The following is a 17,921-nucleotide window of genomic DNA, read 5'->3' on the forward strand; positions in this document are numbered from 1 at the left end:
TGGGCGATGTAGTCCTACGTGTGATTGGCTGCCTGATTGTGGAGCTTCCTGGTGATTGGACGTTACGGCGCCGTCCTAAGTCGGCGACTTCTCATTCGTCAGCCGGTGGCAGTTGGGTTTGAATTGATGGCGGTTAGCTACAGAGCCACTCCTCAGCCGGAGCGGCGCCGCTTTTCTTAGTCCTTGTTTCGCGACCCTCAGGTGTCGGTCTCGCGTCTTTTATAGGCCCAGACCCCCTAGGAGGGGACTCCATTCTCCCTTCTCCGCCCCCTGCGCCTCTTCCGCTGCTCCCTGTGGCTCGGCGTCCCGCGCCCTGCGGCCTCCGCCGAAGCGCCATGGCTCCTAGGAAGGGCAGCAGTCGGGTGGCCAAGACCAACTCGCTCCGGAGCCGGAAGCTCGCCTCCTTTCTGAAGGACTTCGACCGCGAGGGTAAGGGGCAGAGCCCGGGCGGCCGCGGGACGCTGGCGCTGGCGGGGCGCGGGGCAGCGGGGACCCGGCGCCGTGGGTGACCCGCGTCCCGCCCGTCTGTGCCCCGTCGCAGTGCAAGTGCGGATGAAGCAGATCGAGTCCGACAGGCAGAACCTCCTCAAGGAGGTGGACAACCTGTACAACATCGAGGTGCTCCGGCTCCCCAAGGCGCTGCGCGAGATGAACTGGCTCGACTACTTCGGTAAGAGCCGCCCCGCTCTGCCCGGGCCCCGGCCTGCACCCCGGCCGTGGGGGCGGCGAGGCCCTCGGAAGGGACCTGTCGGAGCGCTGGCCACTCGGGGAGAGCCGCGGGCCCACTGCGGCCTCCCACTCCCGATGTCCCCTCCCTCGCTGGGGCGCTTCCCCGGGGTACACGGACTGCAGGCAGGCCCTTCTGCTGGGTTGCCTGACTCTCTCTGCTTTCCTTCCTCTTAATGAGCACGGTGGCTGGCCTCCTCCCTGGGTGCAGATGCACGTTCTGCTCGCATAGCAGACATGTAGCGTCCCCCTTTATCAGGCCGTGGGTCTGCTCATTGCTGCAAACGCGGAGCTTACTCAGTCAGAAGGCTAGATGCTGAAGACGCCCTGGGAAATCACAGACCCTGGCCCTGGCCTTGGGAGCCGGCAGGCTGATGGAGAGTTGAAATCACAAGTACTACAAAAGAGAGAACAGAGTGGCGGCCAATGAGCCTATTTACAAAGTGCTGTCTGGGTCAGACGGGCTTTGTGCCAAGTGTCTTATGTGATATTAACCAGCTTTATCCTCATCACAAGGTAATTATCCATGTCCCTATTTTAGAAATGACAAGATTAAGGCACAGAGAGATTGGCTACCTGGCTCAAAGCCTCATGACCTAGTTGCTGGCCGAGTCTCTGAACGCAGGCGTTGTGGTTCCAAAGCCAGCGATCTTAACTGTCAGACGGCATACTGTGGAAGGTGTAGCAGGAGGAGCTAACCTAACTTGTTCTTCTACGTCTAAACCTCTTGACTGTTCCCATTCAATGCACATTTCCTTCGGTTCTACTGGATACCAGCTTTTTGCCAGCGGCTGTATTTTCTCTGGAATTCACCACAAAGCAGAGTAGGAAGAGGCTGAGCACCACCGCCCTGTGGCAATCTGCTGTGGCAGAAAAACCAGCAGAGTTTTAGTGATGTTTGCGCTGTGTCTTGAAGGATGAATCAGAAGGTGCAGAGGCAATCCCAAGTATCGGGCTGCCAAGCCACATGACAGTGGCACGTCTGGAAAGCAAGACTGGAGCACGAGAGAGGGGACTGAAGCTGAGATTAGACTGGAAGTTGAAGTGAAGATGCTGGGCCAAGGGCTGACCTGGTCCTGTTTCAGAAAGATAGCGCTAGTATGAGGGAAGATGACTTGTCATTAAAGTCTGATAGTAACCAAATAAAATGTTCTTTTTAAAGCCCTCGGAGGAAACAGACAGGCCCTGGAAGAGGCAGCAACAGTAAGTGACCTGTCTTATTTTTCTTTTTTAAAGATTTATTTATTTATTTATTTATTTGAAAGAGTTACACAGAGAGAGGAGAGGCAGAGAGAGAGAAAAGTCTTCTATCTGCTGGCTCACTCCCCAGATGGCCGCAACGGCTGGAGCTGTGCTGATCTGAAGCCAGGAGCCAGGAGCTTTCTCCGGGCCTCCCATGTGGGTGCAGGAGCCCAAGGACTTGGGCCATCCTCTACTGCTTTCCCAGGCCCTAGCAGAGAGCTGGATTGGAAGAGGATCAGCCAGGACTAGAACCAGCATCCCATATGGGATGCTGACGCTTCAGGCCAGGGCGTTAACCCGCTGTACCACAGTGCCGGGCCGACCTGTCTTATTTTTGAGCTGTTTGTTGTTCCTAACTAATCCAGTCTCAGAAACTCCAAATGCTGGGTACCCTCTGTGGACGCTGTCTGCTCATGTCAGCTGAAAAGTGAGTCAGGCAGATGTGAGGAGGGGAAGCCCGAATGGCTTTGAGCCCTGAAGAGGACAGCAGGCCTACTTTTGGCAGGTTTCCTGCAGCCCTGAGTCCTGTTGAGCTCCTGTGTTACTGAGCCGTGACCGAGTGCTCCTCATGTCAGAGAAGCAGCAGTGCTCTTGCTTGGGACTCCTGGTTATTCCCCACCTGCCCCTAGCATCTCTGCCAGGACAGAAAGCCGTAAGATAGAGAAGCAAAGTCAAGTCTGGATCTGCAGTCTCCACCGGGGTAGCCATCAGGCCCAAGTAGCTATTAAAATTAACAAAATTAAGAATTCATATTTGATATGGGCATTGTATACAGCAGGTTAAGCTAGCACTCGGGACACAAGCATACCACACCTCAGTGCCAGTTCAAATCTTGGCTTCTCTGTTTCCAGTCCAACTTCCTGCTAATGCCCCTGGGAAGACAGCAAATGATTGCTCAAATGCATGGGAGACCTGGATGGAGTTCTGGGATCCTGGCGTCAGCCTGGCCCAGCCCCAGCTTTTGTAGGCATTTGAGGAGTGGACCAGTGGGTGGAAGAGCTCTCTTTGTCCCTGCCTCTCTGCATTCTGCCTTTCAAATAAATCCTTAACGACAACAACAAGAAAGATAATTAAAAAAATTTACTTCCTCAGACACATTAGCCACGTTTCAGTTGTTCGGTAGCTTCCCATATTAGTGGCTGCCATCATGTTGGACAACATAGAAAAAAAGCATTTCTCCCCTTGCAGAAAATTCTATCAGACAAAGTTAGGCACTAGTCCATAAGTAGACTTCACAGGGTCCCTGGCCACACAGAAATCATGTGAGCAGTTTGTGTTCATGCACACATCTGTGCATCTCCCCTGGGAGGAGGTTTGGTGTAGGCTTCATCAGCTTCACAAAGTGAACCCACAAGATCTGCATTTGTTGGCATGTTGATGAGAATCACTTGGAATCCGAGGGTTGGAAAAATCTAACTAGAGAAGGATCCACAGTGGCTCTGACTAGCAGCTCTCTCCACCAGCTCTAGTATTAAAGACATTAAGAGTCAGTGGTGGAAGTAGGGAAAAAGTTGTTACATTTGGGGTATGAATATTTTAGGAGAGGGGTGGGGATAACTAAAATATAAAATCAAGAACTAGTAAAGCATTCTAGGTGCTTGCTTCCGCTGTCTTTGTAATGTGTTCCCATGACCCACTTTACTCAACCCCCTATGCACCTCCAGATCTAATGTTTCAAACAATCATATCTGAGACGAGTTATGCTCATTAGATAATGCATCCCCCTCTGTTTTAATCCGACAGCAGAGAACTGGAAGAACTTCTGATGTTAATGTGAGATGTCAAGTGTTGTCGGGCCAAGTTGAGAGGATTCTAGTCTTCGTGAATGGGATTTAAAACCCGAAAAAGGAGTGTGCAGTGGCAAGTTGGCACTCTGGACACCTGCATCCTATCCCAGAGTGCCCGATTCAGGTTCAGGCTTCCCTGCTTCCCAGCCAGCTTCCAACTAGTGTGCACCCTCAGAGGTAGCAGGGGATGGATCAAGTATACACATGTGGGGGACCCAAACTGGACTCCAGGGCCCTGGCGTCAGTCTGGCCCAGCCCTGGTTGTTGTGGGCATTTGGGGAGTGAACCAGCAGATAGAAGATCGATCTCTCTCTCTGCCATTCAAATAAAATGGGGATAAAAAAGCACAAGTGCTCCAATTGGAAAGTGTACCAGAGGCTTTGTTTGGAGGTCTCATAGACTCAGCATATAATCACACTCACAGTTAGGGTTATTAAGTGAAAGCATGCAGAGCAGAATCTGCAAAGGGAGAAATCCCATTGGGCAAAGTCCAGAGGGAATCAGGTGCAAGTTTCCAAAAGTCCACGCCTAGCGGAAGCACAAGGAAATGCTTAATGTAACACTTGTGAAGTGTTGTCTAACAGAAGATTTCATTAGAAACCCAGTGCCTGGAGTTGTTATTGGGGGCTGGACAGGTAGGCATGCTCTACTGAGCACATAACAAAATTCCAGACTTCCAGAAGGAAAGCAGGTGCTCAGCATAAGCCTTTCTTTTTTTTTTTTTTAAGATTTATTTATTTATTTATTTGAGAGGCAGAGTGAGTTAGAGACAGAGAAGGGGAGACAGAGAGGTCTTCCATCTGCTGGTTCACTCCCCAAATGGCCACAACAGCCAGAGCTGGGACGATCCAAAGCCAGTAGGCAGGAGCTTCTTCTGGGTCTCCCATGTGGGTGCAGGGGCCCTACACTTTGGACATCTGCTGCCTTCCCAGACACATTAGCAGGGAGCTGGATCAGAAGAGGAGCAGCTGGGACACTAACCGGCGCCCATATGGGATGCTAGTGCCATAGGCGGAAGCACTAGCCCCCACCATAAACCATATTATTGGCAGAAATTTTAGGAACAGTGAAGCATTTTTAATTAAGGAATGGTGGGAAACCTCCCAAAATCCATGTTCCCAGATGCCAGTGTTGCCATAGGCCTTTTTACATATGTCAGCTCGGGCCTGCTGTGTTAACACACTGCACAGTAGGTGATCTGTAGCTTGCCCTCAGTGATAGCAAGTTTCTGGAGTTGGCAGAAAGTGGATAGGAATGTCACCACTTTCCGTTTCAGCAACCATTGCAGACATTACTAGTCTACTCAGCTTTGTTTACTTGCTAAGCCCAGACAGCCTCAAAATCCTTCTCTGAGCAACCCATATGTTATAGGTAGTCACCTAGAAGAGTGGCTGGAACCGCCCACCTTTTTAAATTTATTTGAAAGGCAGAGAATTGGCCTTCCATCCACTGGTTCACTCCCTGAATGGCTCAATGACAAGGCCTGGGTTAGCCCAGGGCCAGGAGCCTGGAACTCCATCTGGGTGGCAGGGACCCAAGCACTTGGACCATCTTCCGCTGCTTTCCCAGGTGCATTAGCAGGGAGCTGGATCAGAAGCAGAGCAGCCAGGATTTGAACCAGCACTCTGATATGGGATGCTAGTGTTGCACACGGTGGCTTGCACTGCTCACAATGCCAGTCCTTTTTGAAGGACCTAAGAGCATCAGAAAACCTTATTGAGGGGCTGGCACTGTGGTGTAGCAGGTAAAGCCACTGCCTGCAGTGCCGGCATCCCATATGGGCGCCAGTTTGAGTCCTGGCTGCTCCACTTTCAATCCAGCTTTCTGCTATGGCCTGGGAATGCAGAAGAAGATGGCCCAAGTCCTTGGGTCCCTGCACCTACACGGGAGACATGGGGGAAGCTCCTGGCTCCTGACTTTGGATTGGCTCAGCTCCGGCCTTGCAGCCATCTGGGGAGTGAACCAGCGGATGGAAGACCTCCCTGTCTGTCTCTCTGCATCTGCCTCTCTGTTAACTCTGCCTCTCAAATCAACGAATACAATTTCTAAAAAAGATTTATTTATTTGAAAGACAGTTACAGAGAGAGGTAGAGCCAGAGAGAGAGGTCTTCCATCCACTGGTTCACTCCCCAGATGGCCGCACTGACCAGAGCTGAGCCGATCCAAAATCAGGAGCCAGGAGCTTCTCCCAGGTCTCCCACAAGTAGGTGCAGGAACCAAGGACTTGAGCCATCCTCTACTGCTTTCCCAGGCCATAGCAGAGAGCTGGATCGGAAGTGGAGCAGCTGGGACTTGAACCAGTGCCCATATGGGATGCCGGCACTGCAGGCGGCAGCTTTACCTGCTACGCCATAGCGCTGATCCCTCACCTAGTATGTTTTGAAACTGTTTTTCATCTTTAAATATTGTTCCTCGTATTTGATGGAATAAGTTTGGTGCTTTCTGACTCTGTTTGTTATAGGCTGATGTGGATATCACGGAAATAAACAAACTAACAGCAGAAGCTATTCAGACTCCCCTGAAATCTGCCAAATGTGAGTACTTGTCAGAACCCCTGCTGAATGGAGAGGGCCGGGCTCTGGGGAGCTTGCTGGGCTGCTCAGGCTGGGCTTCACTGGTGGGGCTCTCCTCTCTGATGTCTGCGTCTGAATCTTATAAATCCAAAAACTTTCTACTTTGGCCCCCATATTCCATTTGTTTGTTGTGTGCAACCAAACTCGTAAGACCACTGTGGAGCTAAAGGGAAAATTAAAGGGAAGTAAAAGCCATGCTGGAAATCAAACACCGATACCTGCTTGCTTTTCTGTGGTTAAACTAAAATTGAGAGATAGTCTAGTTACACACTCAGTAACGCTGACTTACAGGACAAGGCACACGGGAAGCCTGTTTGTTACCCGTGAGCGTGGAGCTGGGTCGGGAGGAACTGTAACATGGACTCAATACTGCTATCATCAGGTTTGATGGCTCCACGAATCCAGCTTTTGTGAGGCCAGACCTGGTCTGTGGGGGCTGCCCCCCAGGGCACCTCCTCCACAGGGCAGGGCCAGAGACCCTGTCCACTGCTTGTTCGACTGCCCTTCATCAGGATGCCTTGTAGAGTGCAGAAATCATGATGCGGTTTTCACTCTGCTAGGGTCATGTTCCAGGCCTGTCTCCCCGAGGTTATGACAGAATTAGGTGTAACGTTCTCGAGTTCTCTGTCACATATTGACAATCTGTTAGGTCACTTTGAGTCATTACTACATTTAAGTAATATCAGTTTCTCCTTTGATTTCACTCCGTGGAACTGAACACACCAGGACCAAGCCAACAGTTAGTTAGACTGGACTTTGCCTACTTGGTAGGCTATTAAAAAACAGAGGGAGGGCCGGCGCCGCAGCTCACTAGGCTAATCCTCCGCCTTGCGGCGCCGGCACACCGGGTTCTAGTCCCGGTCGGGGCACCGATCCTGTCCCGGTTGCCCCTCTTCCAGGCCAGCTCTCTGCTGTGGCCAGGGAGTGCAGTGGAGGATGGCCCAAGTCCTTGGGCCCTGCACCCCATGGGAGACCAGGAGAAGCACCTGGCTCCTGCCATTGGATCAGCGCGGTGCACCGGACGCAGCGCACCTACCGCGGCGGCCATTGGAGGGTGAACCAATGGCAAAAGGAAGATCTTTCTCTCTGTCTGTCTCTCACTGTCCACTCTGCCTGTCACAAAAAAAAAAAAAAAAAAAAAAAAACAGAGGGAGGTATGTTGGGGCACGGTGGGTTAAGATACCTGAATCCTATATCAGAGTGCCAGTTTGAGTCCCTGCTACTCCACTGCTGATCCAACATTCCTGCTAATGCTCCAGGGGAGATGGTGGAAGATGGTTCAAGTACTTTGGTTCCTGCCACACAGATGGAGTTCTGGGCTCCTGGCTTCAGCCTGGCCCATTTCTAGTTGGTATGGGCATTTGAGGGGTGAATCAGCAGATGAAAGATCTCTTTCTCTGTCTCTCCCTCCCTCCCTCTCTGTCACTCTGCCTTTTAAATAAATAAATAAATCTTTGGGGGGGAAACAGACTTATATTCTAATTTGGTATGTCAGAACTGCATCTGACAAAGGTAACTCAAAGTCATTTAGTCCACGATATGAATTTTTTTCTGTGGAGTCCCTGTTCAGGAGGGTCTGGTTCAGCAGGGAGGCACTCTGTGCCTTCCATGTCTAGCAGCTGTGGTGACTGGGAAGTTCCTCCAAAATTTGAACCAAGGTTTCCTTGTGCCATCTACACCTCGGTGCTGGTTCTGCTCTCTCGGGTCCCCTTGAACTGCCTTCCATGTGACAGACCTTTAAATATTAAAAATTGGTACTGTTGCCTCTAGAATCTTCCATCTTGAGCATGCCTTGTACTCCTTTTCCTCCTAAGATGAGAACTGTAATAATAACTTTATAAATGTATGTAAAATAAATCATGCTTAATCTAATCTATGTCTGGTGCTGTCCAAAGGGCTTTACATTCATTCATCCCACAAATACTTAATAAATACTTCATGGAAAATTCTGGGACTACAGTTGCAGGAATAAAAATAAAAGAAACACTCCGTTCTTGTGGAGCACACATTCCAGCCCTCATACTGTCCCTGTAAAGTGACTGCTTCTGTCATAGATGTGGAAACAGGCAGCCTGGTTAGGGCCAGGCTTCAAGCTCAAGTCTGTCTTAGTCAGAATGCTGGGCTGTCCCTCCACAGTGTCATGTGGGGTTTCTTACCCCTCTGATTTGTTTCCTTTGTTTTTTAAACTTACTGTTTTTGAAAGCAGTGGGCTTCTTTATGTTGAGTCTATTTCTTGACTGCAGTCTAAGATCATGTAAGTTTTACTCCTTCTAAGAAATATGAATGCATGAAAGTGTCTATTCCCATCAGAAATTTCACTGTTAAAACTTCCTTTATAGCACGAAAGGCAATACAGATGGAAGAAATGATAGTGGAAGAAGAGGGAGAAGAAGAAGAAAGTAAACATAAGAACCCTCAAACTGCAAGAGTAAGTAGGCATTCGGGTTGAGGGCTGGGGGCTGGCAGGAGACAGGCGAATACGAAAACACAGGGAATACAGTGTCTCTCTCCCAGAGCTCACAGTTTACAAAAGAAGATTCTGCTTTAAATGGCCAAGTGATCACTGGCATGTGTGCAAAGCCTGTAAAACAGAGGAGGAAGCTGGCACGGGTTCCCTACCCCTTTGGGACACAGCCAGGCCTTCTGAGCTGAGTGAGATTCCACTCACTGGAGAAGAAAGGGGAGAGGATTCCAGGAGGAGCAGAGCAAATGTCCTCTGATGAAGGGCAGTGGGTGTGGCTGGGGTGTAAGCCTGAGGGTAACGTGGATGGAGCAGGGGCCAGGCGGGGGACAGCTGTGTGGACCTTGTCCTGTCGGGTGGGTCACAGAAGTGACCTCAGATCACTGTTTCCGAACAGCATTCAGGATAAATGGGAAGGGGGAGATCAGGACAAGGGAATCAGTCTGGAGGCTGCTCATTCTTGAACTGAGGCACGGACACCACAAAGAGAAGGGGTGGTTCCATAGGGAAGGGGTGTGATTGGCAGAGGAAAGGAGGAGCCCGAGACGGCCAGACGGTTTCTAGCCCAGGAGACTGATGACTCGCGCGGCTGGGGCCCTGGAGGCAGAGTGTGCTGGCAGCAGGCGTCAGGCGTTGACATGTTGGATGTTGGCTACTTTCCCAGGAATTTCAGGGAGAAGCAGGAGATTGAGAGACACCCCCAGATCTGTAGGTGCTCGTCCCAGGATGGGAGTGGGAAAGGTTCTACAGGTTAGACAGCGGGCAGGGAGGGAGGCAGCAGGTGGACACTAGGAGGAAGGAGACTGCTGAGGACTAGCCGGAAAGGTAGGAGGGAAGGATGGGTCTTAGAAGACCAGGGCAACCTCGTCAGGTGCCTCCCAGCTCTCACGAAGGTTCCTTGCATTGAGCACCTGGCTCGCCCTGAGCGGCCTCCATGGCAGCACTTCATGCAAAAGAGAGACAGAGAGAAAGGTCTTCCTTTCCCGTTGGTTCACCCCCCAAGTGGCTGCTACGGCCAGCGCGCTGCGCCGATCCAAAGCCAGGAGCCAGGTGCTTCCTCCTGGTCTCCCGTGTGGGTGCAGAGCCCAAGCACTTGGGCCATCCTCCACTGCCTTCTTGGGCCACAGCAGAGAGCTGGACTGGAAAAGGAGCAACTGGGACAGAATCCGGTGCCCCAACCGGGACTAGAACCCAGGGTGCCGGCGCCGCAGGTGGAGGATTAGCCAAGTGAGCCACGGTGCCGGCCTTAAGTCAGTATTAATTACATTTTCTAGTTCTGGTCCTCCTTCCCCTCTTTTTTTTTTTTTTTTTTTTTTTTTTGAACCCTCCTTAGTGTCCCTTTTCTGTACACTTAGTTTTGTTTGGTTGTAACTACAGGTCAAAAGGTGTCCTCCCTCCAAGAAGAGAACCCAGTCCATACAAGGAAAAGGCAAAAGCAAAAGGTAAGGGGTTTCCAAGTTGAAGTGTGTGGTTTGGGTTTCACGGGAGAGCTGTGTTCATCATGGCAGAAATGGAGGCGGGAAGGTGGTGGCAACCGTTGAAGGTCTGGAGCTTCAAACCATGGAATCCTGAATGTCCCAGCTGGGGGTCTCTGGAAGTGGTCTAACCCAGTGCTGTCTCCATTTCTAACACAGACAGGGAGAGCGAGTGCTGAAGAGTGTGGTAAGAACTGCCCACTCACTGTGCTTCGTTGTCTGGGTGTCAGTGTCTGTGCAGAGCTACACCCCAGCCTGTCACAAAGTGGCTGTCAGCTGCCAGTTCATTTCTTGAATGTTCTTGCTGTGTGAAGAATCCCCATGGACTTGAGTTGATTGTGGTGTGGTGTACTGGGAGCCATTTGGAGCAGAGGGAAAAGAGCTTAGGAAAGTAGACATTGGGATGGTATGTCTGTGTGGGAGTGAACACCTCATTTCTCTCTCAGCAGAGGTAGCAGGACATTAACCAGCACCTTGTAAGAGGACAAGAATTCCAACAGGAAGAGCCTTCAGTGTGTGTGTGTGTGTGTTTAAAGATTTATTTATTTGAAAGAGTGACAGAGAAAGAGATCTTCATCTATTGGTTCACTCCCCAAATGGCTGCAACAGCCATGGCTGAGCTAGGCCAAAGCCAGGAGCCCGGAACTTCATCTGGATTTCTCACATGGGTGGCAAGGACCCAAACACTTGTACCATCATCTACTGCCTCCCAGGTACATTAACAGGAAACTGAATCTGTAGCAGAGGCAGGACGCTGTTCCAGAAACTGATACGGGCTGCAGGCATCCCAAGTCGAGTTTTACCTGTCCACAGCACAGTGCCTGCCCTGGACCTTTGTGTTGTTGTGAGACTGTCCCCTTTCTTGCAGTTGATTAGCTTAATTGAGAAGTCAGATTCTGGAGGCAGACTGCTCAGGTGCAGTCCTGGGTCCACCCAAACTGTAAACTCCATATGCCCGAGTTTCCGTGTCTGTAAAGGGAGATGACTGTGCTCCCCCTCGCGGGTGGTTAGAAGGCTCACATGAGCTGATGCAGTGTCTAACGGTCAGTACTTCCCACATGTGACACGCTGCTGCTGTCCTGAGACCTGAGGGTTGGACGATACCTAACAGCTGTTTCTTACCTGTAGGTCAAGCCATAGTCATATTGTGACCCCAGCTATGAGCCGATTGGAGTTGTCCATGGTCAAACCAACTCCAGGCCTGACACCCAGGTTTGACTCAAGGTGAGTGTCAAGAACAGAGCTTGGGTTCTGGTGAGAGCACAGCAGTGACCAGTATTCAGAGGGAAGGAGCGTTTTAGAAGATATTCCTGGGTCCTTGCCTGGGAAGCCTTCTCAGAGGACAGTAGCCATCTGGGCTTCCTGGTGTTTGCCTCTTTCCTGAATCACCTGTTTTCAGCAAAAAAAATTATTCTTTGTCCAGTGAGAGGGAGGAGAACTAAGAGGTCTCTCTTACTTTTCTGGCATTTTCTGATCCTGATCATAAGTTTGTTTGAAGCTAGATAGGCACTTTCCTATATCCCTGGTCGGAGGGAAAACTGATAACACCTTTTAGAGGCCAAATTAAAAAAGAAGGTTTTTACAGTCTTGCTTATGCCTTCCACAGGGGCTAGTGTTTTGTTTTCGTTGTTTAAGATAGATTGATTTGAAAGGCAGAAAAATAAAAAAATAAAATCTAAAATGGCATTTCCTATACAAGGGGAGGGAGCAGGGGTTCAAAAAAAAAAAGAGCATGAGAGAAAGATGTCTTCCATCTTCTGGTTACTCTCTAAATGGCTGCAACAACCAGGACTGCACCAGCCCAAAGCCAGGAGCCAGGAACTCCATCTAGATCTCCCACATGGGCTCAGGGGCCCAAGCTCTCAGGCCATCCTCCACTACCTTCCCAGGTGCATTCACAGGGAGCTGGATCAGAAACAGAACAGCCTGGATTCAAACTTGCACTTTGATATGGGATGCCAGTGTCACAAGTGGAAGCTTAACAGGCTGCACCACAACACGGGCCCTCCGCAGGGGCTAGTTGACTAAATAGGAACTGCCGAATAGCCCATCAAAGCGACTGGATGTGTGTGTGCTGGTACTGAAAGAGTTCATGGCCTCAGAGCATCCCCAGGCAGCTTGCTGAACGGTGGGTCCTGTGTGAGCCCACTGGCTTTATGTACACAGGAAGTTCTAGAAGGATAGGTAAGGAATTAGGAGTGGTTACCTCTGGGGAGTGGAGCAAGAAGGGGTTCTCTCTTGGTAGGGAAAGTGAGGAAGAGTCCCTTTGTACTATAAAATTCCCACTTTACTGTCTGTCTTTCACATGAACATGTAGCAAAAGACATTTTGGTGAAAATAGGCTGCAGCGTTTGAACTGTCTTGAGAAAGTTAGCGTGCGGATCAGTATAATGTAATCCCTCAGTCTTCCTGAGACCCTCGAAAGCTCCCTGTGATGGAAGTGCTCACCACCGTGGGAAGCACATTATCCAGTTTATTTCTGGCTCTGGATGGATGGATGACTGGCAGCCCATGTGGAGCTGCGGGCCTAAAATTTACACAGAGAAGAGTTGACTTTTGTTAGATGTATGTTTGGTAATTACACCCTCCTTTCTCCAGCTGTGTTTAGTCATTACTGCTTTTAAAAAAAAAAAAAAAATGTTTTCCCTAAATTTAGAACTTGCCTTCTTAGAAACATGTGATTTTGAAAACTTCAGCTTGAGACCAGATGGGGGTTGGAAGGGCTCCCCGTGCCTGGTGTCATTCCATCTGCCAGGCTGACTTCACAGACTTTCCCACTCTGCAGAGTCTTCAAGACCCCGGGCCTGCGCACTCCGGCAGCCAGAGAGCAGATCTACAACATCTCTGTGAATGGCAGCCCCCTGGCCGACAGCAAAGAGATCTCCCTCACCGTGCCTGTGGGCGGCGGCGCGGTACAGTATTTCCTGGGAAGCCAGGCCGCGGCGTGCTGCGTCGTGGAGCACCTGCCTTCCTGGGCCCTCACTCACTCCTCTCATCAGGGGTCTGCTGGTTATGTGGGTCCTGAGCTCCACACTCCTGCAGGACTCGGAACCCAAGTCAGGGGCCCAGGCTGGGAGGATCCCTGTCCATCACTGGCTTCTGTTTGCCCACCTGACTGTAGCAAGCCGGGGGGGGGGGGGGGGGGCATGGCTCTTGTCATTGCAAAGCAGTTCAGGAGTCAGATGGGTTGGCAAGCATAGTATCTGTGGTAGCTGCACTAACGGGGATTTGTTTTTGTTTTTAAGATTCATTTATTTGATGGGCAGAGTGACAGAGAGAGACAGATCTTTCATCCCTTGGTTCACTCCTCAAATGACTGCAACAGTCGTTCAGGGCAAGGCTAAAGGCAGGAGTCTTGAACTCCAGCTGGGCCTCCCACATGGCTGGTAGGGGCCCAAGCACTTGGGCCATCTTCGCTGCTTTCCCAGGTGCATTAGCAGGGAGCTGGATCAGAAGCAGAGCAGCCAGGACTTGAAGTGGCGCTCCAGTATGGGGTGTCAGTGCTGTAGGCCGCAGCTTAACCCATGTGCCACAGCGCCAGCCCCAACTCACGGGGATGCTGAAGGGCCCAGAGGACACTGCTGAGGAGCGCACCTCGTCTAGAAAGGCCACTGCTGCATCTCAGCCATCCCTGCCAGCAAGTGCAGCAGTCACAGAGACGCCTGGGCACGCCACGGGGATGCTGGGTGAGGGTTCTGCCCTGAGGGACCTGCCAGTGTAACCAGTCTCCTCCCTTACAGAGCGTGCGGTTATTGGCCAGTGACTTGCAGAGGGTCGACATTGCACAGCTGGACCCAGAGGCCTTGGGAAACATTAAGAAGCTCTCTGTAAGTCTACGGTTCATCTCTACACGTAGTATGTCTCCAGTAGCTTTCTAGGGGTAGCTCTCCTTGGGGTTGGGGCTAATACTTAGAATCCTGCTGCCTTCCTTGCCTCAAGGGGTTTTTCACCTGTGACCCTGCTGACACTGAGGCAGTTCTGTCCAGGTGAGGCTGAGTTTGGTGCCTGCCCTTGGCATTTCTCCAGCACACCTTCACCGCCCCGTGCGTGTGACCTTTTCCGCAGGGAACTTGGTTCTGCTCCCCCAGCAGTGATTTGCACCTGCTTTGGGGAAGCACATCTCCAGCTCTAACTCTATCACCCCAGTGTCCAGCACTGTTCAGCTTACTGTCTGGACATAAGTTCTCAAGAGAGAGGATTGAAATGACTCAGCTTGCCTCAGATAAACCTCCCAGGTCCAGTCAGCCTTGGTCTTGGGTGGCAAATGGGAGTGCTTAGAACACACATGACTGCCACAGGCCCACCCTTCTGTGGGGTCTGTGAGGGGTACGTCCACGGAGGGGGACAAGGGCAAAGCTGGCTTCCCAGACCCCAGCCCGGTGCTGAGCTCCCACGCATACCCAGCTGCCCAGCTCTTGCAGCGGTCATCCTTTAGCCGGGCCCAGGGCACCGCTCTTCCCAGTTGCGCCCTCACGCTCTCATCTGAGCTGTTGCTTTACTCCTCTGTGCACATGAGAAGCTGAGTAGCAGAAGGGCCCATTCATGTGTGGCACAAACAGAGCAGAGGGGCCGAGGCTCACTCAGCCCGAGTGGCTTTCAGCCGAGCGCCACGTGCGTGTGTCTGACGTGACCCTTCTGCTTTGCTTTCAGAGCCGTCTCGCCCAAATCTGCAGCAGCATCCGGACCCACAAATGAGAAGATGGCAGAGCGGGACCGCGCGCAGCGCGACCACTGCGCCAGGCCCCGGAGGTCTCCCCCTCCTGTGGGGCACTGCGTGGGCCCGCAGCACCTCTCACCCCCTGTGCCCAGTCGTTCTTTTCAGGATGACTTGTGGAACAGTTTTTGTGTTTATCCTGTTTATCGAAGACCAAAAATTGGCTTGGAGGCAGCTTCCATGTCTTGCACGTCTACCTCTCCAGCTAGTTGGAACGCAGACAAAGGGACTGTAGATTTAGCATCTGGGGTTTGCTGTGACTGGCTGCAGAGTAACTGTCCCCAAGCTCTCTGTGGCCCAGTGGTCGCTGCAAGGTGGATGGACTGCAGAAAGCACTTCTCTCTTAGGGGGCTCCCGGGGGCTGCGGGCACGTGTGACTTGTGTGGTGGCCCTGTTCCACGTGTTTAGCCTGTGCCCCGGACACAGGTGAATTCTGCTGAGTCTGCCCCGAACTGTCCTGGGCTGGGTTCCCAGAATTTGGGAGCCAGGGTTCTCCCACAGGCTTGGAAGCACAGTTTCTCTTGGGAATGGTTTGTGTTATTTTAGGACATGATCAATCTAGTAATGCAGCCCTATGCAAGTCGAATCGTTTTTAAGTTGCTTTTTCTCGTTTTCCTGAGACTTCTGTACGTACTGTTTTCCTGAGTGATGGTATCTTTAAGCTGATGGTTTTAATCAGAGCTTCTGAAAGGTACCTGCTTTCAATAAATTCTGGTTTGGTTTTTTTAATCACTCATCAGCCTGCCTGACATCTTGCAGCTGTGCTACCTGGACTGAGTTTAGGAGCTGAAACCCCCTGGAGTGAGAGTCGTGGGACAGCTGCTGTCCTCAGGAGCTGAGGCAGAATCTCTTGTATCTGAACAGGGACTCACGCCAAGTTCCAGTAACCTCAGCCCCCAAGCAGGTCTCCCAGCACCTCCATCCTGGGGGCTAGAAATGTACACGCAGGACAAAAACCAGGACACCACAGTTAACCTGTACAGTGAGGTCTCGTCGGCCAGCAACAAAGCAGGGGCAGGCGTCAGTGATCCTGCTTCTCACTTCCCAGAGTCCCAGGGACCCTGGCAGAAACTGTCTACGTTGAGAACACTCAACACGGACCTCGAGCGGCAGAGGGCTCTGCCTGAGAGACATCTTGGAGCTGGGACTTAGCCAGGTTGTTGAATACAGTTTGGAGCCCTGTGGTCAGCCAGCATTTGGGGGAAAGGTTCCTACCTGCAAAGCAGCAGCCCCGCCTACAAGTCCCCACACCTGAGGCTTCTACCTGTCCCTCCATTCTTAAGGGGCAGCTTTAAGAAGAGCCTGACATTGAGTAAACACTTAGAACCCAACCAGCTGCGCCCTGATCCAGGTTCACCCTGGCTCACTCAACTCACAGCTCTGCCCGAGTCAAGCCAGCTCGAGGCAATGTGTGGTATGCAGCAGGCGCCTAACAGACACTCCTGGGACTGAGACCGGGCACTTCATTCCACAGGAGGGGCTGATCTGGAAGGTAAAGTTTCCATTCCAGGATTTTTAGAAATGGGCTGAATGATGTCATGGCTGGACTGTCACAAAGAAAACTCCAGTCCTACTGTCAGCCCACAGATGTAGTCTCCCCCTCACTGTTTGGGGTGGGTTCGGATTTTTTTTGGTGGTGGTGGTAATTTTTACTTTCAGATTTACTAACAACGTCAAAACCGGGAGACCGCACAAACACTGACTGCTAACAATGAGATTGGCAGTGCAGGCCCCAGTCAGCTGGGGCTCAGTAGCAGCTTTTGTTGGCCTCAGAGTCCCCTTCCGGTTCAAAGCAGTCGCTGTGAGATCTCTTCTCTTCTTGATGTTACCTGGCTCACCCTGTGGGCCATTCAGTCTGTGCCGTCCACTGCGGGCATGAAGCAAATCAAAGCAGTGGGAGGGAGGAAGGGAGTCAAGTCCTCTCTCCCCAGGGCCCCTGAGAGTTTCAAGGAACCCACATCTTACATTCAGAGGAACATGGTAGGCACCGTTCTCAGAGCTAGAGTTTTGATCCCGTTTGGCCCAGTGAGTTAGTGCTCAGCTGGTTCCAAGCAGAGGCAAAGAAAGCCATGCTATTGATTGCCACACCTTCCACTCCTCTGCGCCGACTTCCCATGGCCTGAACCATGCAACCTGTGGATGGGGCAGCCCAGGCCTGGGAGAGAAGCACTAGTACTAGCCAGCAACCAAGAAAGGCAGGGCTCCAGCAGAGTGAGTGTGTGTGTGTGTGTGTGTACACCTGCTGCAGCCGCAGGCACTCCTCAGCTCAGCCCTCTGCCCTGGTCGTCATCTCACCCACTCTTTCTCCCCTCGCAGCATTCCCCATGATTCCCAACTCCAACCCCAAACCTCCCATCTGGCTTTGCTCCCCACAATGACAGTCATTGTTATGGATTGAACTTCCTATGTGGGAATTCTAAGCCCCTGTAAATCAGAATGTGACTGTATTTGGAGAGCTGATTAAGCTTAAATGAGGTGGTTAGGGTGGGCCAGCCGGAGACCATCCAACGTGACTGCTAGACTTAATAAAAGGAGCGATTCGGACACAGACTCAGAGGGAAGAGGATGTGAAGGCACTGAGAGAAGACAGCACCTGCAAGTCGCGCCTGGGGAGGCCCTTCCCTCCCAGCCCTGGGAAGCAGCCAGGCCTGCCAACACCCTGATCCTGGACTTGAAGCCTCTGGGACTGTGAGACGGTTCCTACTTGTTACACCGACCCTAGCAGACTAACACTGTCACAGACAACGTCCACCTGCCCTGCTCCAGCCTCTAACCACCTGCTTCGTCAGAACTGAACATCAAAGCAAGCTCGTGTTGGGTCTATGATGCGTGACACCTTTCTGGCTTCTCCCACAGCTGCTCTCCTTTAATCCAGGGGCCTCCGAACGCTAGTGCTGGAGTGTCTCCAGGGCTCCCTCTCGCCCTCGAGCTGCCGGGGTGCCC

General features: G+C 51.7%; 1 protein-coding gene across 1 annotated transcript; it reads left to right on the top strand.

Moving 5' to 3' along the window:
* Nucleotides 1-117: 117 nt before the first annotated feature.
* Nucleotides 118-15,724, top strand: CDCA8 (cell division cycle associated 8). The gene is made up of 10 exons (XM_062190998.1): nucleotides 118-429; nucleotides 542-670; nucleotides 1,889-1,929; nucleotides 6,217-6,289; nucleotides 8,668-8,756; nucleotides 10,167-10,231; nucleotides 11,393-11,488; nucleotides 13,050-13,176; nucleotides 14,005-14,091; nucleotides 14,915-15,724. The coding sequence occupies exons 1-10, from the start codon at nucleotides 336-338 to the stop codon at nucleotides 14,957-14,959; spliced, it is 846 nt and encodes a 281-aa protein (XP_062046982.1). The 5' UTR covers nucleotides 118-335; the 3' UTR covers nucleotides 14,960-15,724.
* Nucleotides 15,725-17,921: the final 2,197 nt, after the last annotated feature.

The sequence above is a fragment of the Lepus europaeus genome, chromosome 5 (assembly GCF_033115175.1).
Source record: "Lepus europaeus isolate LE1 chromosome 5, mLepTim1.pri, whole genome shotgun sequence".
In the NCBI taxonomy this organism is placed as follows: domain Eukaryota; kingdom Metazoa; phylum Chordata; class Mammalia; order Lagomorpha; family Leporidae; genus Lepus; species Lepus europaeus.

Coding starts and splice junctions, on each gene's coding strand:
- CDCA8 (XM_062190998.1), top strand. CDS start 336: ATGGCTCCTAGGAAGGGCAGCAGTCGGGTGGCCAAGACCAACTCGCTC. Junction 671..1,888: donor GAACTGGCTCGACTACTTCG/GTAAGAGCCGCC, acceptor TTCTTTTTAAAG/CCCTCGGAGGAAACAGACAG. Junction 6,290..8,667: donor TCCCCTGAAATCTGCCAAAT/GTGAGTACTTGT, acceptor CTTCCTTTATAG/CACGAAAGGCAATACAGATG.